Below are 23,049 nucleotides of genomic sequence, written 5' to 3' on the forward strand. Positions count from 1 at the left end.
AGGAAGTGATCAGGAACAGGTTGCAGGTTTGAGTTTCCATGGATTTTCCAAAGCTGGCACTTTAGCGAAGGTAGAGATTTCCAACTACTAATGGAACAAAAGTACTGACATCCCTGTTAAGTAATGATATGTTAAAAGATGGAGCATAACTTTATAACAGAAATACTCCACAGATTGATGATAAACCATATATAAACAATCAAGAAGAAGAAAATGAACATTAGAAGTTTAAGTTTTTATGAACACCACAAACCCACTACCATCAATACTCATATGAGATGGATATCCCTCCTTTATAGCATGTTGGATGGGAGATGACAAAATAATGATACACCAAAAACCTAAAACAAAATAACGGAAAAACAGGAATTACTCTAGGTTGAATGAACGCAAAAACTCCAGGAGTTGCTCCTTATATAATATGAGGTTGGTACATTGGACAGAGTATAGAATGACATGAAGATAACATGATTCTTCTTCTCAGTAATTATTCATGAAAAATTAAAATATTATGTGCACAATGCTAACTATTAGACCATAAGGGAAGATTAGTACTAACGAAGTACTCCTTTTAATTCTTACATCAAATAGGGGTTTGACCAGCTAATTAAGAGTTGAATTTTAGAATAGAAGATTTAGGGCTTACAAAAAGAACGAGGGCTATAAAACAAAAAACTTAAGAGAGATTAGAAAGAGAACGATTGTCAATAAGTATCCAATCTAAGAAGGGAGTAGCAACTTGGCTTACCGGCTTTTCAGATTAGCCTCCAAGAACGAGGCCGGCGACGACGCGGCAGAATTTTCAGACGGAGGTCGCAACTCGTGAGATCGATAAGCGGCGAAGTTCTCGGAGGTGGCGGTGGCGACGAGCGGAGGGCTCGTGCGGCGGGGAGAGGCTTCCAGGGGCAAGGCCCCTGGCCGGCGGGCTTAATACCGTAATCAAAGCTCCGGCGGAGGAACGGAGGATAAATTGGGAAGAAGTCGGCGAAAGGTTTTTCCTCTATTTGGGCCTTTGGAGAAAAGAAGCCGTTGAGCTCACTTTTTAAAAAGGCTAGAATTCTCGCGAATAAAACAAAATATCCCTCAAAAACCCGAATTATTCGTACATTTTTTAATAGTTCGGCTGACATGGTGAGGAGCCGGGATTTTAATTATTTATAAAGAAACGATGGAGCCACCAAGCCCAAAGGCCAACCAATCGGAAACAACGACCGGCCTTATTACACGTGTGAACAGAACAACGAGGTCCCCAACCCAGTGGCAGCCAGCAAGTTTTTTTTTTCAAGTAAGTTGGGATTTTAATTATTTACAAAGCGACGGCAGAATTCATAGCAAGAAAGAGACGGTAGAACCATCAAGCCCAAAGCCCAGAGGCAAAAAAACCAGGAGCCATGACCGGCTTGATTACACATATTAACAAAACATTGGGGTCAACCACCTGTGACACATACGTATCCTCTGCGGTGCTCTTTTTCATCTGCTCCTCCGCCAACTTCCTGACTACTTCCATTCTTCACCTTCCTCACATATAAACATGCCCCACGGGATCCTTCATCTCCATCTTCAACCTTAATCTCCTTCTGCCTTGTGCCTAAGCTCTCCAGTTTAAATGCTAAGGCTCAATGTTTATATTCTATGACACGATTGCACATAATGAAAGGCCGACGGAGAGAGAATAAGAAAAAAAAAAATTATCTATAGATTTTTCAATGGATTCGAAATTATTTTTAAGTTGAATAAAAAATCTCTGAAATGCTGAGAAGTTATTTCTGTGTAATCAAGATACATACCTGTATAATCTAAATATGAACGTATATAACCGGATATTAAAATTAAGTAATTTGTGTAATCTGAACATAAACCTGTATAACTTGAATTTGTGTAATTTATGTAACTTGAATATGGATCTGTGTAACCAATTTATATGGACGGCAGGGATCTAGAAATAACTTTTTAGCATTTAAAAAAATTTTATTCAACTTAAAAAGTCCAAAGATTTAAAAATAATTTTAGATCCATCCAAAAACTTATAGATAATTTTCTCATAAGAAAATGGTAACACAGCGTCCATGCAATCGTTGTAGAAAAGAACAAACCTCAAACATTCTTTATCATAGGGAACAGAACCTCAAACAGTAAAAAGAAAAAAAGAAGAAAAATATAGAAGTTAAGAGTAAAAAACCTTGAAGTGTCGTAGGAAAGAGCACAAATCCTTCTATAACTAAAACTTGCTCTCCAAACCAACTAATGAGTAGCCAATAGAAAGCTATTCTTTGCCTGCCAGGTAATGCAACAAACCCAAGCTACATTTTGACACGAGACAATATAACCTTGAATAGCTTTCTTTTGTTAACCAGTCCCAGGCACATGATTTATTCGAGAGTTAGAAGCATTTCATGGAAGGCTATGACTCTATCAATCATGGGTTGGGTGCTTCAGAGTACATTTGAGAAAAATACTTCCAAGAACATAAAAATGAAAAGAATATGTATTATGTTTTGTTATAACAAGAGTGCATTTAAAAGGGAAGTGAAACATGGCCACGGTACGCAAATGTTCGACCACCCTAAGCATAAACTATGTATATCGTAAGAGAATACACGCTACAGATAATAAAAGAATTTCCATAGTCTCAGCAGGGTTATTTGATTAAATTTAAACGTTGTATTGAGATGTAGAGGGTAAGTAGGCACTAAGAGATAATCTAGACTGAGATCATATAATTTTAACTGATGATGTATAAAAAGTTTATGCGGAACGCAACAGCTTAGAGATACTGCTTGACAGTTTAAACAGTAACTGATAACTGCAATGTCTATCTTTCTGAGGTCAAGAGAATGAATTTTGATAAAGCATTTGATTATCATATAGGCTCGTGTGTGCATGCATTACCGAAAATCTTCAAGATTTATGCCAAGCACTTCATTGACGATGGCCTGTCAATTTTTTCCCATTTTTCCCCTAAAAAATGGGAAAAGAAAAGAAAAAGAGCTTTCACATAAAGCAGAAGAAAGCAAGAGCAAGAGAAACAGAGGTATGCCCATTAGAATGTTGCAACAAGATGGAAGATGAATTTGGCATCCCATTTAGATAAAACAGATTCGTTACTATAATGTACAACATATTATTTTCTGCATTGGTCCCTTTGATTTCTCATTATGATTCCCCATCCAGTCATTTATACTCATTATCAGAATCCTCAGAAAACTCATCACTTTCCTGCGAGAAAATAGAGATGATAATATGCAAGTATGCAGCATAGAAAACAAAACATAAGGCCGTAAAGAGTGGGCACGTGTAACAAAAGGTCTCCATTAAAGATCATTTACCTATTTCTTCATGTATTGTGCCATGGCCTTCTTGAAATCAGCTCGCTTTTCAGTAGCTATATCATAGTATTGCACCTTTTCCTATCAAACAAGTTTAACAGCAAGTGATTGGCAAAAGAATACCGTAGTAGCATCCACTATCATTTAATTTCCCAAAACCGAAAACTAGCATAACTTAGCACCTCTCATAACTTCTAATGAGAAAAGCATAAACATTATAACAGCTTATGCTTTTTCTCTCATTTTGTTTTCCTAATCTTTTCAATTAATAGTCTAGAAGAAAATCAAAACCTACCAGCTTTATAATTAATCCATTCCAGGGACACATATCTATGTTTTTTTACATCCTGCTTAGTGCTTTTGTAAAGCCTTCTCAATAAAAGTTGTAGTTGCACTCCATATTTGCCCTCGTCTTAGTGGATGAGGCTTCAGTTTTTTTTTTTTTGAATTGTTTTACAAGAAAATTAATCAGAGACTTTTTTTTTCAACCAATAAGATCCACTCCTGTAAGGTTTTAGATATTTAGATTTAGAAGGGCAAGACTATTTCCTTCAAATTAATTATCAGGAGGTCCTAGTCAACTGAATAATCCCCATAAACGATGATTGCAGCTGTTTTACACATCATTCTACGTTACTAGTTCTGAGAACTTTCTTCCCCGCCATTTCTTTTTATTTAATTTCCAATAAAATCTCAGTATTACCCAGCAATTTAATTGGCTACAGTTCAGAAACGCGCGCGCAAATACACCAGGACCACCCTTCATTGTTCAACCCTTCGGAGCTTTTCTTACATATTGTTATCCCACCAGACTCCCCTGCCGTCACCAACCAGGAATTATCAGTGCCTGCACCATTTCCTTCCACCATGACATCTCTGCCCTGTTTCAATATGCGGCAAGACGATGATGGCATTTAGAAGCCGTAGCACAGCTACTGGTAGTTCTTGTATTTGATTAGAGAACAAACTCAATATATTTAAGACGCTAAAGGATAGATTGAGGGGTCTTATATTTACGGCAATAGTCACTATGATAAATAATAAGGGATGTTTGATTTTGGAGAGTTTGGGATCTAGAATAGGAATAAGAATGGATGACTTCCATTCTAACTGTTTGGTTAGGAGGAGTCTCATTGCGATTCTGATTTCAGGATGGAATGAGAATGGTACAATCTCCCAAAACTCAATCGATAATAGTGGTACTGGAGCTGGACGTGGATCCTCCCATAGGTGTTGAGGTGCTGTAGGTTGTCGTATCCCCTCAACCGTTGCACTCAAAATTTGCAACAGATAGACTAACAGATTGAATTACTTAGGAGTCACTATCGATGCAAGTTAAGGTAGCGAAGGCCATGCTTTGATCAAGCTGGTTAGGAACCATTGGAGTGATGCAAAGTGTTGGATGCCCCCTTGCATGATCTCGTGATGACTTTCTTCCGATATAAGTCAGTGGGCTTTTTCTCTAATACTAATCGTTGTTACTAATATCTATGACAAAACTAAAATCAATTGAGCTCGAAGCGAACTGATGTCAATAAAGTGGCCGAGCTTCCTAAATAGAAGGCTGAACCTACAAAAGAAATCCTTTGCTGGAAGTATTCTAATAAGGACTCTCTAATGCACAAGTCAAATAGCGATCAGAGAAAATGGAAGAGAGAGTTGGTGGGAATAAGAAAATAAGAGAGACTTCAGACTTACCTGAAGTCTGCTACCTCCTATTTACTAGGGGAGTCGGCCATCCTTTTTGTGATGAGCAGTAATCATTTTTGTAGAAATCATGCAAGTGATGATCACATCTCGCATTTAACATGTGGTCCAAATGGATCAGAGCAGCTAGCTAGGCTGCCCAACGGTTTTGGATGCCTTATCCATGAGGCGACAATTGGATAAGGATTATGGACATAACTAATACTGCATATTGCAAGCTGACAAGTTAATTGATCAGTACATCAATTAATGCATATAATGCATCAAATCGAGACAGCCAAAGTCATAGAAAAAGAATAAAAGAGTGCCTTCTTCTCCCTTTATCGTTATCATATCTTGAGAAAAATAGCATAATAAACCAGGGCAGAGCCATAATAAATGGAAAAGAATATGCAAGTGCTCCTCCTTCCCTTGCTTACCCTTAATATCTCTCAAATCTCTTTTGCTTTTATTGTTAAAATGGTTAAAATGAAGCATTAATTTGAGGCATGCCACCCTTTTGCTTGCTTCAAACAAATAGGCAACACCATGTATTATATTCATTAAACCCATATCATGCTCTTTAATTTTAGCCAACATCAACCATACAATAGTACCACATTGCCCATGGGACAGTAATATTGCCGTCAAGATGACTTTATTGTATAATAATTCTATCTCAAAACAAAGTGCTTTGAAACAATTTTATTTCCTTACTGTGCATCGATGACAACTCTGGTTGGAAAATGTGACTCAGAGCTATACTCGGTCAAATGTTTGGATGGGAGCAGTGACAATGTCTCAAAAGATATTATCTGTACACAATTATGATATTTAACATTTCCCCCGTTCCAAGTGCATCAAGTTTAAACTTTTCTCACAAGTATAAAGACTTCACCAGATGCATCAAATAGACAGGCGGTAAGAATCAAAAAAAGGATTATTATGTGAAAAGAATAATGCTTTCCAATATACAAATGTTCCCTAATTATGTTCCAAATTTCTTATGAGCATGACCTCACATTTTCCATGTCACATGAAAGGGCCACCACACTAAGAGAAAATCAGAAGCAGCAAATACTGCAATTACTAATAAAAGCCATCACATTTGAGAGATCAGCTAACGTTGGGATGTCAGTATGAGATCTTAAATTCAAGGGTCACAAGTGTAAAGGGAACGCTGATGCATACTTCAGATTGAATACCATACAAACACTGCAATATTGAAGAAAAAGTTTCCAAGCAGGAATTTATGACAGCCTAAAAGTTCACAAATTCCAAGTCAAAGAACTGGGACTAGAAAATTCAATGATTTGACCAACCAACCTCATCCCACCACCCCAACAACCTGAACTAAATAAAGGAGAAACTAGAATTTTTAGAAAACTTGTAATGTCATCATCGTAGTAGCTGCATCAATATAGAATGATATTTAAGAATTAGATATGGATTTCCAATTAAGTCTTTGATGGTTTAAGATAAGAGAGAGAAGTAGAGAATGGAAACTAGCTCAAGCAGGGTCCACAAAACCAGTATCAAGAACCATACTGGTATATTACCAGTTCTGCATGGTGCAGACAGTACTGTACAGTATGCATCCGGTACTGAAAGAGGCTTCTAACTAGAAAAATCCAAAGACAACTATCCTAAAAGACTGCATGGCTTTATCAGCCAGGCAATGCAAAGAAACAGAACCACGACACTACAAAAATAGCACAACAAAGAAATGGCCTGATTCAAACATAAGTCTTAAAACTCCAAAGCAACGCAAACTGGTATAACTAATAGAAAGTGTACGAAATATATTCATAGTTATTTCCAAACAAAAAAACTTGATTGCAAATCAGTAGATTTTACAAGATGATTAAAATCTGGAAGTGCAAAAGAATCCATCAGAAAATGTCCTCTCGGGAATATGAATTATCATTCCAAGAGCAACATGGTAATTCTATATCACCGCACAATGCAGAAGACATCAAAGGAAAGTAAAACTACTTCATGTATGTATCATCCAAGCATTTACACTATTAAACACTGAAGCAAAATCAGATTAAAGATCAAACTAACTAAACAATTAGAGCCAAAAGATAATAAAAATCTTCTAGACAACTCACACAATTTTGGAAAAATATGACACATTGCAAACAAGCTCAACATACCCCCAGTTACTGCACTTCCAGGGAAGCACAAAAGATGCCATCACCAGTCTCTGCATGGACATCAGCTAGAGCAATGTAAACATGTAAACTACCAGTAATCGTGCCATATAATAGAATAAAATATACTGCAGTAGCCAAAACGCAAAAATAGTAAAAGATAGGCCATCACCTGTCATAACCTTCTAGCAACCAAGAACATACACACAGAAACAACAGATTCATCTTGAACTAAAATAGTAGGAAGAGGCGCTGCTAGAAGATTAAACAGATTAGTCATTACAGAAACTGCTTCTCAAGAACACCACTTGTAACTACTGGGATGAAAAACAATATTTCCTATATTACTGAACAACAAAAAGAGAGATTCAAAGTGATAATAAAGCAGACTCGGATAATCAAAAGCATATCTGCAGGAGACTATCAAAGAAGGAAAGATCAAACAACCACCTCAGTCACCAGAAGGATTATCTAAAAGAGACCAGATACTTATCCAACTGAAATTCCGGCAAAACAGTTCGCTTAAGTCTTGAAACAGAAAGAAAAAGAAACTAGAGTCCACTGTCTGCGAGAATTTTTTCATTCAATAGACAACATTCAATCAAAATAAGCCAGAAAATTAATATAAATTCTTTGATGGTTAACCCCATCAATCTTATATGTACCCCATAAATATTTATTAAAAAAAAAAGAAGATCAAACACCATGTTGACCAAATCTATTGAAAGTACATTATATCTTCAACACCATCTATCCATCTTAGAGATATGCACATGAAAACTAAAATTGCCAATGAGAGAGTAAACTGATACCAAAAATAAATCATTGATCCCCATGAGATGAGCATCAATTCTCTTGATTTCTCAGGTACAACTTTGAAAGCCCTATAAGAAATGATTAAACAAGTTTAGTGGGTTATCTTTTTAAACAAAAGACAACTGTTTTGGTATTGGCAAGACTGTAATTATAGTTCCCTAGCCTTCTCAATTCCCAGACCTCTTTTTGATCTGCATCTGTCAGACTTGTGGGAGTTACATAATTTCCTGGTTACCAAAAAATAGTTCCCTACAGGAAAATATAAAATATCATTTGTATATAAAGGAAAAGAACCAGCAGGTTGTTACAAGATCAATAACTTCAATTATCTCAATTCATCTTGCAACAAACATGTTAACTAAATGGAACATATTACAATTTAGATGAAGTGTGACTATTATAAAGTTACGTAGAAAGAATCCTTAGCAGATCTACCATCACCAAATAACACTCTAATAGAAGTACCCTTCTGAAAGGCTGTTTATTTGCTGCACGCAAAGGGGTAAACATCATTAATATCTGGAACCGCAAACACCTTGGAGGACCTGAGATGCAGATATCTAGAGTCAAATTCACAAGAACATTGAAAAATCTCATTTACCATAATAGGTCTGCAGTAACCAAAAAGTACCACACACTTCAAGGGTGAACCATCAGGAACTATTAGGGAATTAAAATCATACCAAATGCTCAAATCCTTCTCCAGACATTAGGACAAGCCACACCACAAATAATTCTCACACATTTTGTTTTTAATGTTGCTGGGATTCTTGCACTATGATATCTTAATCATGGAAATTGACAGTATCACTTGGCTTGTCATCTCTAATGAGACATGCATAGCAGTAAGGGAAGACACCAATACTGCACAAAATATTCCGATAGTTTACACAGGAAGATGACAGAGCTACTTGGCAGATTTCCAGAGCAAATAAAAAAAGGATCAGCATTGCTGAGAAACACCCATGAGATCAGAGACTTAATAACTGAACATTGAACAACAACAACTATATTAAAAATCTGCATAAATATGTATTCCATTGAAAAATGCAAAGACTTATGAATTAGAAAACTTCATCATCACAAGTGACAAAATTTGCAGTGTACTAAAGCATAGACAGATGGAAGATAACCTACTCAACTTAAAAAGTAGAGCTAAAGAAGAATAAGATTTTCAAGATTACCACTCCTCAGGCTTTTATGGAATAATATGATCAACCACAAACTCTACATGCCACAAGTTGCTGCACTTCCAGGGAAGCAAAAGATGTAACATCACCTTCTATAATCCCTGCATGGACATCAACTAGAGCATGTAACCTTGTAAACTACCAGCAGTCATGCCATACAACAGAACAAAATGTACTGCAATGCCTAACTGAGAAAAAAAGAAAAAGCAAAAGATTGAACATCATCTACCATTACCACCTAGAAATCAAAATACATACATATAGAAAACTTAGATTCATCTTGAGATAAAATAGTAGGTAGAGGCACTGCCAAAAGATTAAATAGATTAGCCATTGGAGAAGAGAAGACAATTGAACTTACAGTAAGTGCAGAATGGTCAAATAAGAAACTGCTTCCAAGAGCACCAAGTGCAAGTGTGCCGAGAAAAAGGGCATTTCTATATTGCTGAACAAAATGAAAAGAGAGATTCAAAAGTAAGGAGTAATCAGGTAATCAGCAAATAGTTTAAACATCAAGCTTTAATTCTATTTAACCATCTTAGAAATCCCACCAAGAAAATTCAAATATATACAAGCTGAAATTTTTCACCAGATTACTACCCTATTGACCTCAGATGTCGCTATAAGAAAGTTGAAATGACATGTGAGAACTGATGGAAACAGAAACAACAAGGAGATTCTTATAAGACAAGAAAATCAATTTTTTCTATATCTCTGCAACGTCTCAAAAAATGCAATACCACTTCAAACAAGGTAATCATATAGATCAATACCAGTTAAAACATGCAATTTTGGTGTTCTCTAGCCATCTCGAGTTACCTACAAGAAAATATTGAATGCTATTTCTAGTCAAATCAAATAAACCAGATGACTTCTACAAGATTAATGACTTCAACATCCTTATTTCTCCTATAGCAACATCTTATCTGCATGAAACTTGTTAAAATTTAGAAGAATCATGATCATGAAAAAGCAACCACATTTAAAATAAACAGAACCTCAAAAAGAAAGAGAGGGAACAAAACCCTAACATTCAAAAGAAAGGATTCTCCTGAAGGCAATTTTTGGTGCCTTTTCAAATTAGCAAATGAGCAAACATCATGGATATCTGGAAACATAAAAGAGGCAAGATAACCTGAAATATATGCAAATCATGGATTTGGAAAGGAAATGATCAATATCACCCAACAGATCAGAAGCCATATCTACTGGCAAATTACATAAGTTCATTTACCAAAGATAAGTATGACGCATGCAAATCATGGATTCGGAAAAGAAATGATCAATATCACCCAACAGATCAGAAGCCATATCTACTGGCAAATTACATAAGTTCATTTACCAAAGATAAGTATGACGCATACCAGCAATCAAAAAGTTTCAAGAACCACAACCTGTAAGACTGAACCGCCAAGAACTCTGAGGGAAAATAAAAAAGACATCTTCTGTTTAAATCCCACCACACCATACCACCAACAACTGCCATCTACTTAAATCAACAACTGACTGGTAGAGGTTCTTGTATTATGGTATCAAAAAAATTCACCAGAAACCCAACCTTACCATCCGTGAATATACAAGTATAACAATTAAGAAAAAATCAACATGATATGAAAAAAATTTACCACATAGAAACATGTAGAAACTACTTGGAGTAAAATATGTAATTTTTAAAGAAGCAAATTAGACCAGCAAGGGAACACCTAAGAAAGCACAAAAACTTAATAACTCAACAAGAAGAGTAGATCAGAAATCTGCATATGCTTGGCCCAACACTGAAAAGGTCACAAGAGATCATTGCGAGGATGAACACATAGATTGCAAAACTACATTTTCATCAACAACTGTCAGAGAGAGAGAGAAGTTGAAAGGTACTAATCAGCCGAAATTGTTTAGCAGATGATTACAACCCACATGCTTTAAACATTTAAAAAAAAAAGTTTGCATCTCATGGGTCATGGAATAAACAGATTGAAGATATAGAAGCCAGCTGGAAAATGAGAGCTATGGAGGAAAATAGCTATTGCAGAATGGATATTCTTGACACATACCATTCCTTGGGCTTCAAATGCTGGAAGGGGGGATATCATCTGGACATACCACAAAACAATTAAGTGCAAGGGAAGTGAAGAGATACCACCACACTCCATTACTTCTGTGCAGAGATGAACCAAATTAGAAGATCTTCGAAAGTATTCACCATCCGAAAGAACATACGACATCACAGACTTCATGCTGCAACACCCAACTCACCTGCGAAACAGAAGATCAAGCATCCCAACAATCTCTGGAAACCATAAGATACATGCACAAACTCTAGATCCATCAGAAACTAAAATAGGAAAAAGAAGCCCTGCTAAATGACAGCCCCAACAAATCACCCACTAGAGTGAAGGAAATGAAAATTCAAGCAGTGATGAAGGATAAAATTGGAAACCCCAACTCAAGAAAATCAGTTGAATACAGAGTAAAAACATCTCTGGATAACTGATGATGAATCAAGACAAAAGAAAAATTGACTTAAATCATCCCAAAAAAAAAATCTGCCACATACCATATAAATAAATAGTGGGAAACTCTTCCAACCAAAAAATCCAGCATCATATTGCACATATTTTCAATGCCAAAAATTCCTGCAATAATAAGTTCTAGCACAAGCAGGGAAAGAACCCATTCTTTTGAGGAGAACAAGATGATAATTAGTCTCTGCCCACTACAAATATATCTACAGATAATATCAAATTTGATGTGCCAATTCAAACGAGAGAAGCAGAAATTTCTTACAAGATTGATTTGCCATTTTTCTTCTTCGTTTAGCCATCTTAGAAAGAGAGAGAGAGAGAGAGAGAGTCCCAACAGGATCATAGCATCAGTTCTCCTCATCCATCTCATAAGTCATTTAAAAAGAAAAAAAGGAAAGAAAAGAAAACCATGCAATAGTAGCCAATTCATATCTACGAGTATTAAGAGTTTATAATTTAAATAACATCCTTGTTCGCTGAAGCAAAAGATCAGCACCACCAACCTCTATAATATTTATACCATAAATGCATCTGCAGAAACTCCATGGCCATAAAGAATTGAAATCAGGGAAGAAAGAAGTTCTTTACATTAATATAACAGATCACCCATTAAAGTAGAGGAGTCAATCAAAGTCCAAGAAGTGCAAAAATAACAATAAAAAGAAGAACAAACAAAATTTTCTCTCGCAAAAAGCACATTTGTAACTTCATAGACTAAATGATCACCGAACACCAGATAATAGTGAAATTATAATATTGTAGTAAGAAGGACTTTGATCATTGACAGAATATCTGTGATGGAATGGATCATCGAAGACTGGAAAGCCCAGTACCCATAACATTTAGTGAAATTGCATGAATTTTCAATTATCAAACATCTTTGCATGACTCTAACACCTGTGACATAAAACAGTCAATCAAGATCATGACGACCAGTTTCTCTCTATTTTGAGGAGGACTTGAAGAGGAGATTGAAAGCGTGTAACCACAGTTTTGGTCCCTCTAAGCCATGTTAAAAACCCTAACAACGATTCTTATCTTAAAGATAATTGTCCATATCCTTCTGAAGAGGTCCTGTAAAAACAGTTAATATATTAGATGGCTCTTATGAGAATATAGCTACCTTATTTTCATATTTACCACAGCAGTCCACACAAGAAAGCATCACATTGCCATAAGAACTACTGAAGTGAAATTCACCAACCTTTTAAAGTTAACATTCTGACTTCCTCTTATTCATCTCAAGAAACATTGGAATAAAATATATTATCATGTACACATGATATATTTCACTAAGTAATCCATATCAAAAAAAGATCCTGATGATGCTTACAAGGTCTTAGATCCATTTTGTTCACCTATCTCAGAAAACTCTATCCTCCAAAAAAAAAAAAAAACTACTGAATGTAGAAAAGAGTGGATAATAAAACAAGATGAATTAAATTATAAAAAACATATAATATGAAATAAGGCCTATGGAAAAACGTGCAGAATTCTCTATGGAAAAAAAGTAAAACATAATAAAATCAAAAGAAACATGAAAAGCTGAATAAATAGAGATGGAGAAAAAATAAAAGACACTATATGTGTGTGTGTGTGTGTGTGTACATGTATGTGTGTGTGTGTGTGTATAAAGCTTGAAAAGGAAGTAACTGAAAATGAATATGAAATTCTCTCAAGAACAACAAAACTGAATATAGAAAACAGATTATAAAGAAATAAATAAAAAAAAGAAATAAAATGAACAAACAAAAGGGAATAAATGAAAATTAAAAAAAAATTGAATAAAAGAGATGTTGGTGCAGAATTCCGTCGACGCCGGAGAAGCTGGAGTCGAGGAGATCGCGTCCGTCGTCGGGACCTGCAAGGAAAGTCTAAACCGGAGTTGGGGGTGCTCCGGCAAGACCCTCCAACGCTCAAGTCAGTACTCTGCCTCAACAGAAATGGAGCACTCGAATGAGATTTTAGCAAAGTTTCGAAATAGAGTTTAGAGCTTAGAGAAGAACGTATCTGGGGTCCCTTTTTATAGACGGAGAGCATAACTGATTGACAGCGACGTCTGTAACTGCCTGGTAGTGGGCCGTTCGGGGCCACGCGGAGTTTGTTACGGAGAGTAGTGGCGTCAGTGGGCCGTTCAGAGCCACATGGAGTTTGCTATGGAGAGTGGAGTGGCGTCTGTTGTCGTGACTTGCCAGAGAGTGGTGGGGCCACATGAAATCTGTTACAGAGAGTAGAGTGGGGTAGTGGCCATTGTCGTGACTTGCTAGAGAGTTCGGGCCTGACGGTTGAAACTCGGCTGGGACGTTCGATGGAGCGGAATGGCTCTCTGTCTCTGCAATCTAAGAGAAGCTCGGATGTTTCCGAGGTTGCTGACGAGTCAACTGTTGTCGGGAGCCTTAGACGCTGATGCTGCAGGCGGAAGTCATCTGCTGTAGAAGCTCGAATGAAGATTTTCTGTTGGAGAAGTCCGATTTCATGAGGAATCCGGCAGAGGATCGACCGACAGTGGAGTTCGGATGGCGCTATGGAGGTTCGTCCGCTGGAGGAGTCTTGAGGACACTGGGGAAGGTCGAACGTTGGAGGAGTCCGGGATTCAATTCTGTTATAGGAGTTCGGACGGAGTCTGACTCTTGTAAGAGTCTGGATAAAGTCCGCTTATTGTAGAAGCTCGGGCGAAGATCAGTTATCGTGGAAGCTCGGATGGAGACTTCTTATTGTAGAAGCTCGGACGAAGACCGATTACCGTGGAAGCTCGGATGGAGACTTCTTATTGTAGAAGTCCCGCCGCTAGAGAAGCTCGGTCATTGACGAAGTCTGGAAGAAGTTCGAAATAGAAATCCGGCTAGTGAAGTCCGTCCGTTGTAGAAGTTCATCTGGAATCCATCCGCTGTAGGAGTTCGGCTGGGATCCGGCTCTTGTAGGAGCTCGGGTGAAATTCGAAAGGCGGTCGACCGTCGTAGAAATTTGGATGGAGTCTGGTTACTGTAGAAGTCCTGCTGTTGGAGAAGCTCGGACATTGATGAAGTCTGAAAGAGATTCGGAGGGTAGCCAATCACTATAGAAAGTCGGCTGATAATGAAGCCCAAAGAGCATTTGGAGCAGTCCGGTAGATGAATGGGGGAGCTCATTATCGGAGAAGTCCGGATGGTATTATGAAAGCTCAGACAGTCGGGGGAGCTCAGAAAAACACCGCACAAGGTCGGAAGCCGGAAGAGCCCTGGGAGGGTCGGCCTTTCACGAACTTCGACTGGGGGTATTTTATACCCAACAAGAGAGATAAAAAGTGAACTCACAAATAAAAACTGAAACACCAAACTTGCAAAATATATACAAACACAGATTATAAAACCAATAAGAAAATAGTTTATAAACATAAAATTGATAAACTGAAAAAAGAAATTGTAAAATAAAATTTGTGGAAATGCATAACAACAGAAAATAAAAGAGAATAGAAATACAAGAGAACATAAATATAACTATGAAAAGGAAGTATCTGAAAAATGAAAATATAATTCTATCAAGAAAAACAAAACTGAATATAAGGAAAAAAGAGAAATAAAACAAACAAAAATATGGCAAATAACTAAAAAATTGAAAAATAGAACAAAACAGAAATAAAAAAGTGGACTCAAAAATAAAAACTGAAACTCCATACTAGCAAAACCATGTAGAAATGCCATAAAACAGATAAGAAAATAGTAAAAAATATATATATTAAAAAAGAAAATACAAAATTAAATTTGTGAAACAGCACATAACAACAAAAAATAAATAGGACTCATCAAAATGAATTTGCAAAATCAAAACAAAAAAATCAAAAAGTACAAAATGAAACATATAGAAAAAAATAATGGATCAAACAAACAATAGAAATAAGAATTGAAATTAGAAAAGTGAATTTGCATAAAGAATATAAGATGGGAAATAAAGAAATACAAATAAAATATACAAAAACAAATATGAAAAAGTATTTGCTAAAATAATATATGATGAAATTACAAAAAAGAATGAAAGCAAATTTATAAAACCAGATGAAAAGTCAACTAGAACAATAAAATACAATAATTTTGGGAACTAAATTTTAAAGGAAAAAAGAAATAGATAAAATATAAGAAAACAAATTTAAAAAAAAGGAACTAACCAAAGTGCATTACCAAAAGATAATATAAAGTTGAATAAGTAAAATAAGATGAAAAAAAAAAGCTTAAAAAAGCATAAAATTGAACTTGTATAACTCAAACTCCAAAAAAAAGGACAAAAGAATATATTGAAATATAACATCACAAAATAGATAACAATGATGAGCTAAAATAAGCTCAAAAAGTTAACATGTGAAAATAGATAATAAAAATGAAAGCAAGTAAACAAAAATAACTATATGCAAAAGCTTGTAAAGCATATAAAAAATAAACTGAAATAAAATGAGAAGTTGAATTTATAAAAATGGATAATATTAATAAAATAAAAACAAAAATATACAAAACTGTATTTGTGAAAAGGCAAATATAAAGATGGAAAATAAAGAGGAAAAAAAGGGACAAGATCGTGCAGACAAGAAAATGTAAAAAAATCCAAAAATAAAATAAATTGAATTCCAAACATAAACAAAAAACAAAAATTATTAACAGGACTATAAAATGGATAGCAAAAGAGGAATAAAAATAAAAATGAACATATTAAAATGAAATAAATAAAAGGTAGGAAAAAATGTACAGAGTAGAATTAAAAAAAGCACGAGACCACAAAATAACATCCACATTTTTAAAGACAACAAAAAAATATGAACAGAAAGCAGACAACAGAAAAAGGCACCAAATAAAATCAAAGATACAAATTGTAGAATGGAAATGGGAAAATTGATAAAACAGAAAACAGAACTAACAAGATAAAAAAAAGATACATTTCCATCCCCAACACTCTTCTAAATTTTTCCATTCCTTGTCCTAAGAAACTCCTTTGGTAAACGAGGCTTCCGTGGAATTAATCCAGTGAAAAATTTATGGCAAAGATTGTGAAGCATTGCCTTTTTTTTCTTTTCTAGGGGGTCTGATGGGGAGGTTGATGTGGTGGTGACAGCATCAAAATGAAATTTAATTTTGATAAGAGAGAAGTAGAGAGTGGAAATTACACATTTAACTTATTTCTACCCCATAGAGAGGAGAAGCGCAAGGGCTAAATTAAAGGGATATTAATGAAAGGTGTATCTTTGACATGTGGAATTTGTTGTTCTGCCCAACAAGTTTGCGTTACAAAAATAGAGCCTGCGAAGATGATAGAAGATTATATCTGAATTAGAACTAGAACTGGGGAAGGAAGAACTAAGGGCCGAGTGGGGAAATCATCCTCCAAAAACCCCAACTTAGCACAACATCTCCCACAATGCCCATATAGCCAGATCAATGATTTGGCATTAGAACATATAGAAGACTAAATAAAAAGTATGAACACACTAAGAAAATTTTGACACTTTTGAGGCTTATTAGATATCATAATATGCACTGTCCTTGAAGTGAGAAAAACAAAGAAAATTGTAGAAGTATAGTGTATGTGGAGAGATCAACAACCCATCAAATAATCCTTACATAAGTAATATGCATTGCATTAGCTAATGAAGATCCCATTAAATTATAAGGTCACAGCCTCAATCAAATAACTTGTTCTTAATCAGTCTTGCATCACATCCACTAAGTTCAATTTCACAAAAAATAACTTCCTGGAAATAGTTTTCCTATAAAATTTCCTTACAAAAAGCTAAGCATTTTGTAACCAAAAGAAAAAGGTAATGAATTTGCAAAATATTTAACAGGTGGAATCTTAAAGCCTACATTTTAGCACGATAATACAGATTACGATTATAAACATAACCATCAACCTTGTCCCCACTACTCGGTTCAGATGGTAAGCTATAATTCATATCTTTATGCATATTAAAATATACAGCTTAAGCTTTTACAGTTTCTTCAATAACTTCAAGTATCTTTATTCTTTGAATATATTTTAAGTATAGTGTATTCAACTACCTATGAAGCAGTAGATGGTAGACAGCATTTTACGATAATCTAAAGCAGACTGACACCCATAGTTACCGAAGATATCATGACAAAAGTTTACCACCATTTAAATATATCAAACGATGAAATTGATTCCCTAAATCAAACTATAAGATCTTGAAAACACCATAAACCACATGGTTTGAAAAGCAGACTAGCACCCATGGTTATTGAAATATCATGGCAAAAGTTTATCACCAGTGTCCAGTTAAAAATACTAAAAGACAAAATTGATTCACTAAATCAAACTATAAGATCTTGAAAACATCATAAACCACGTGGTTTGAATAAATGGAGAGAAAATTATATCCTTCTCTTTTAGTAGATAAGGTAAAAAAGGTAATATATATATATATATATATATCAAGGCTGCAGAAGATTCCTTCAGTAGCAAACCTTCAAAATTCTTCATAGTTGTAACAGGGGTACCACCACATAACACCAAAAACTCAAACTAGAATTCCAGAACTATCTGAAGTATTCACAATGAAGTGTGTAGGAAACTTATCATATACTGCCAAATCCAAATTACAAGTGAAGAACATTTCAAGGCTTCAAAGAAGCAAGAGAATCAGACTGGAAAGATTCCTAAACCAGCAAATGTTCATAGTTCCCCGCTGGAATCCTGCTTTACCATCTACAGTCGGAAACACATAGCAAATGCAAGCATTGACACAGAATGAAATCTCTAACAAGATTTAGTCACATAGATCATATGAACTACTTGGAGAAAATGAGCAAGAAATATCGAATTAATAAACCCAATAAAAGACTAGCACTCATTTGCAAGTGTAATGATCCAACAACAGAAATCATATCCAACATCTGCATGAAACAAAATTGATTGCAAGGGTCAGATTACAGAAGCTTGCTCAAATCACCAATATCTCATCCAAACTCAAGATAGTGTAAATAACTGCACACATATACCCTCCGGAAAATAAAGCAAATGACAGATATCATATCAAATAACTGCTTTCGAAGGAAAAGAACCAATTGATTTCGAATCACAAATCTTGCCTTTATTCACGAGCAGGAAATATTAAATGGAACTTTCCTTCAAGACTGCAAAGAAGTAATGGCAGAAAAAAAAAACAGCAGAACAACGCAAGGAATGAGTCAAAACGGTTACAGCACGATCAAATAAAAAGAAATCCACAGCCAACAACGATAGAACAACATAAGAGATAGATAAACCAATTCAAACTTAAAAACCAACAGAAACGCAATAAAAAAAAATCTCCATCAGCAATCACAGGGCAAAAAAGGCCATCAAAATCAAAGAATTTTAAAAACTCACGTAGAACAATATCCAGATCTAGACAATCACTAAATTAAACCCCAACAGGTAGCAATTAAGGCACAAAATAACAGGGAAAACACCATTTAACATCAAAACCTGACGAGATATCAAGAATAGTCCCAGAACACAACGAAAAAATTCAAAATGGTTACAGCACCATCAAATTAAAAAAATTCCCTGCCAAGAACGATAGAATAACACAAGAAATAGATAGCCCAATTCAAAACTTAAAAGCAAACAGAAACACAATCAAAAAAAGAAATTCTCCAACGTCAATAACTGGGGCAGAAAAGACTATCAAAATCAAAGAATTTTAAAAAATCACTTAGAAGAGTATCCAGATCTAGACGATCACAAAATTAAACCCTGGAAGATTGCAGTTAGCGCATAAAATAACAGGGAAATCACAGTTTAACATCAAAACCTAACGAGAAATCAAGAACATCATCAGAAAAGAAAGAAAAACAAAGAAACTAGAAATGGGGATGTTACCACAAAAATGGAAATCGAGAACATCTCTAGAATCCAAAGAACTATCGCCGCATAAACACCAAGACCCTGAACTAGACGAACTCAGAGAACAACCAAGAAGGAAATAGGAACAAATTACCATACGACGCTAAAACCAAAGTAAAAATCAAGAACCTTCTCAAGATTTCCAAGCAGAGGCAAGAAAATAGGGAACTGAGGATGGATCGTTCGCCTTGTCTCCAATGAGAGTAGCTTCTGGACCTCCTCGTCGTCGTTCTCGCCCTTGGCCGAACTGATCTAGGGATGCAAAGAAGAAGTCCAACGCCACGCCGCCCTACCCACCTCGCCATTCTTTAGCCAACGAGAAGTGTAGATCCTTTATCTCGAGCGGCGTGATCGGGGGATTCCGACCGCTTGGTCGATCGATCGCCGCATTCCATAGGTTCGGTCGATCGGTTGTCGGAAGAAAAGGGGAGACAAACGGGACTCGAAATGGGCCCGATGTAACGGTCTGAAGGCGGTTGGTGCGCGGGTCCACATGTAGTAGTTCTAAGTCGGCAGCACGGTGTATAGAGAATAGGGATTATACGTGAAGTCGGCAGCCTGTGCGTCGACACTGGTTCTGCCCGGTTGTGCGACTTAATCAGCTGCCCTGGACTCGGTAAGAATATCAAAATGAAGTCGGTGCTTTTCCCCGACTTGATTTAAAATGGAGTATGACGAGGATTAATTACGTCCAAGTCCCTTTTTATACTTACTTTTTTATTTTTATTTTTTTTAAGTTCTTACGTTTCCAGCTTGTTGGCAAAGTGGAGCATAATTTGGATTAATTGTGTCCCAGTACTTTTTTTGTAATTTCCTGTGCTTCCTCTTTTATAACCTGATCATTTCCCTCGGGTTTTGGTCGTCTGATCCCTAATAATTTTTCAGTTTATTTGGCTTTGATTTGGCATTCCGAGCAGGCATATTTGAATGGTCAAATTCCCTATAGACTGTAGTGATAGCTATCAATTAAATAAAAAAAAAAATTTACATTCTTTGATATTAGATTGGGAATATCTTTTCTCAAGTTAACATTAAATTATCAATAATTTATATACTTTGAGATATTTGTTGCTTGCTAATTAATTAAGAAGGTGAAAAAAAATAACGGGGTATTTGGTTCGTAACTGAAATCGAAATGAGAATAAGAATCGAAATGACTTGGAATCGGAATGGTTAAATTCTTTGAAGCGTTTGGTTCGTGACTGAAATTGAAATCGAAATCAGAATGAAAATTTGAATCCATAGAAGAGAGTAGAGATTGAGTTCTATATAGATTGAGCCATTCTCATTCTATCCTGAAATCAGAATCGGAATGGAACTCCTCCCAACCAAACAATTGGAATGAAAGTCCCCCATTCTTATTCTGATTCCAGACCCCCATTCCCTCCAACCAAACACCCCCTGTCACCCATTCTTATTCTGATTCCAGACCCCCATTCCCTCCAACCAAACACCCCCTAAATTTATTAAGTGAGATTATCCTTTATCTATTGTTTGTCACTAAAGTATGATTCAGTGAGGGAATCAAAAAGAAAACAATGCAAGAATCTCCTTTTTTCTATTATTTGTCACTAAAGTATGATTTAAGGAGAGAATCAAAAAGAAAATAATGGAGAACGCAAGTAGGCATTGTTAGTTCAAAAAAAAAAAATCATAATAGATGGTAGGGGACACATTGCAGGACTACCAATATGGGTGGTTTGCTAGGGTCAAAATCATATTTTAAAAAATATATATATATATATATATATATCAAAGCTTGCTCAACTAGTGTAAATTTTCTTAATTAAATTAGTAAGAATATAAGTTGACCATTCTCTGGTGCCACATGGGGTGTGTGTATATATACATATACATATACGTATACGTATATATGTATGCATGTATGTCTATGCAGACAAAAGAGAGAGAGAGAGGGAGGTATTATAAAAAGATAGAAAAATATTTAGATGTGAGTTGTAAGAGATTGCAAATATTTAGAGGTTTAAATTTGGACCAGCTCAATACTTGATCCAAATAAATAATTCATATTTTTCTGTGTTAATGCCTGCTCTGCTGCTCTTTTTTCTTTGCTCTTTTTTTCTTGCCATTTATTTTGTAAAGACGTGATTTAATTGGCACATTTGCTAAAGTTTGTTTGGGTTTTAATGATAGGTATTTGTATATAATATGGATAAATGTTGGATGAATTGTGTTAAGTTCTCTCGTAAATACATAGAAAATTGTTTATGACTTTTGTGGCTCAAAATAAGGGTAAAAATTATGAAATTCGATATCTTTGTTTACATTGCTTGAACATTTGTATGGAGCCTCAAGAGAATATCTTCAATCATCTATTAAGATTTGGCATGGATTAATCATACATCCGATGGATATTTCATGATGAACAGACAGATTTCAATTCCTCAATAATCGAGATAGATTTCTATTTGTAGATACAGAAAGTGACGAGTTAGGCAATAACTCAAATGAGGATGATGATGATGATGGGATAAGAGACTTGCTACGTGATGTCGGTAGTTTCTTTAATGATTGTCCTATTGAGAAAAACTTGAGGGCTTCTATAGGTACTAGCCATTTTTGTACCTATGTCTTCAATGATTTATTGATGGAAGCTACTGAAGAGTTATATCGGGATGTACAAAACTTTTAAAATTATCGTTTATTGTAAAGTTACTCCATTTGAAAGTATACAACAAATGGAGTAATAAGTCTTTTGATATGCTATTGTCATTACCAAGAGATGTCTTGCCTAATGGTCAATCCTTGCCAAAGTCTTACTATGCAGCAAATTGCTTTTTACGAAACTTGGACTTGGGTTATGTGCCAATACATGCATGTAAATATGACTGTGCTCTCTTTTGAAAAAAGTACAAAAACTGTGACAGTTGTTCAAAGTAGTGTGGAACGTCGAGATAGATGATTAATGATGGTAAAGATAAGAAGATCCCTTATAAAGTGTTACGGTACTTTCTGTTGAAGTTTAGACTGTAATGATTATTTATGTCGAGAAAAACAGCTAAAAAAATGAGATGGCACAAAGATAGATCTAGAAGTGAGAGTAACACCATAATTCATCCATCTGATGGTGAAGTTTGGAAGAGCTTTGACGAACAGTATCTAGAGTTTGTTAGAGAACTCCGTAATGTGAGGCTTGGCCTAGCAACGGATAGATTCAGTCCATTTGGCAACATGTCTAATGCCTATAGTAGTGGCCTGTTGTTCTTTTGGCATATAATTTATCCTCTTGGATGTGTATGGATGAGTCATTCTTTATGCTGTCACTGCTTATTCCAGATTCGAAAGCACAGGATAGAGATATTGATGTCTACTTAAAGCCATTAGTAGATGAGTTGAATGAGTTATAGGATAAGGGTATTGATGTTTTCAATGCTTCATATGGCCAAAGTTTTCAAATGCATGCAGTTCTATTATAGACTATTAATAATTTTTTAATCTATGGTAATATTTCTGGATGGGT

The 23,049-nt window shown here is 35.5% G+C and overlaps 2 protein-coding genes across 20 annotated transcripts in view; both read right to left on the reverse strand.

The window, feature by feature from the left end:
- The window catches only part of LOC105043076 (uncharacterized), a 9,754-nt gene extending 8,662 nt beyond the window's left edge, over window positions 1–1,092 (reverse strand). The window contains exon 1 of the mRNA XM_010920503.4: window positions 749–1,092. The gene's annotated coding sequence lies outside the window, so the exon portion shown is untranslated. The remainder of the gene's footprint in view (window positions 1–748) is intronic.
- Window positions 1,093–2,914: 1,822 nt separating this feature from the next.
- Window positions 2,915–20,011, reverse strand: LOC105043092 (uncharacterized). 19 transcript variants are annotated; one of them, XR_012139099.1, is made up of 9 exons: window positions 11,732–13,067; window positions 11,431–11,509; window positions 11,229–11,332; window positions 9,539–9,622; window positions 9,172–9,278; window positions 7,344–7,423; window positions 7,175–7,224; window positions 3,330–3,410; window positions 2,915–3,219 (listed from the first exon to the last, which is right to left on the reverse strand). XR_012139099.1 is itself a non-coding variant. In XM_073252689.1 (6 exons), exons 1-5 carry the CDS (start codon window positions 11,732–11,734, stop codon window positions 8,500–8,502), a joined length of 303 nt encoding a protein of 100 aa, XP_073108790.1. In that variant the 5' UTR covers window positions 11,735–13,067; the 3' UTR covers window positions 7,916–8,236; window positions 8,453–8,499. The 19 variants fall into 19 exon arrangements, 4 of the variants coding, with proteins under 4 accessions (XP_073108790.1, XP_073108791.1, XP_073108789.1 ...); XM_073252689.1 differs by lacking the exons at window positions 2,915–3,219; window positions 3,330–3,410; window positions 7,175–7,224; window positions 7,344–7,423; window positions 9,172–9,278 and adding exons at window positions 7,916–8,236; window positions 8,453–8,532; XR_012139108.1 differs by lacking the exons at window positions 2,915–3,219; window positions 3,330–3,410; window positions 7,175–7,224; ... (1 more) ...; window positions 11,431–11,509; window positions 11,732–13,067 and adding exons at window positions 8,248–8,532; window positions 11,378–11,430; window positions 19,698–20,011 and having other exon boundaries at window positions 11,229–11,267.
- Between the last annotated feature and the right edge of the window lie 3,038 nt (window positions 20,012–23,049).

The sequence above is a fragment of the Elaeis guineensis genome, chromosome 2 (assembly GCF_000442705.2).
Source record: "Elaeis guineensis isolate ETL-2024a chromosome 2, EG11, whole genome shotgun sequence".
Taxonomy (NCBI): domain Eukaryota; kingdom Viridiplantae; phylum Streptophyta; class Magnoliopsida; order Arecales; family Arecaceae; genus Elaeis; species Elaeis guineensis.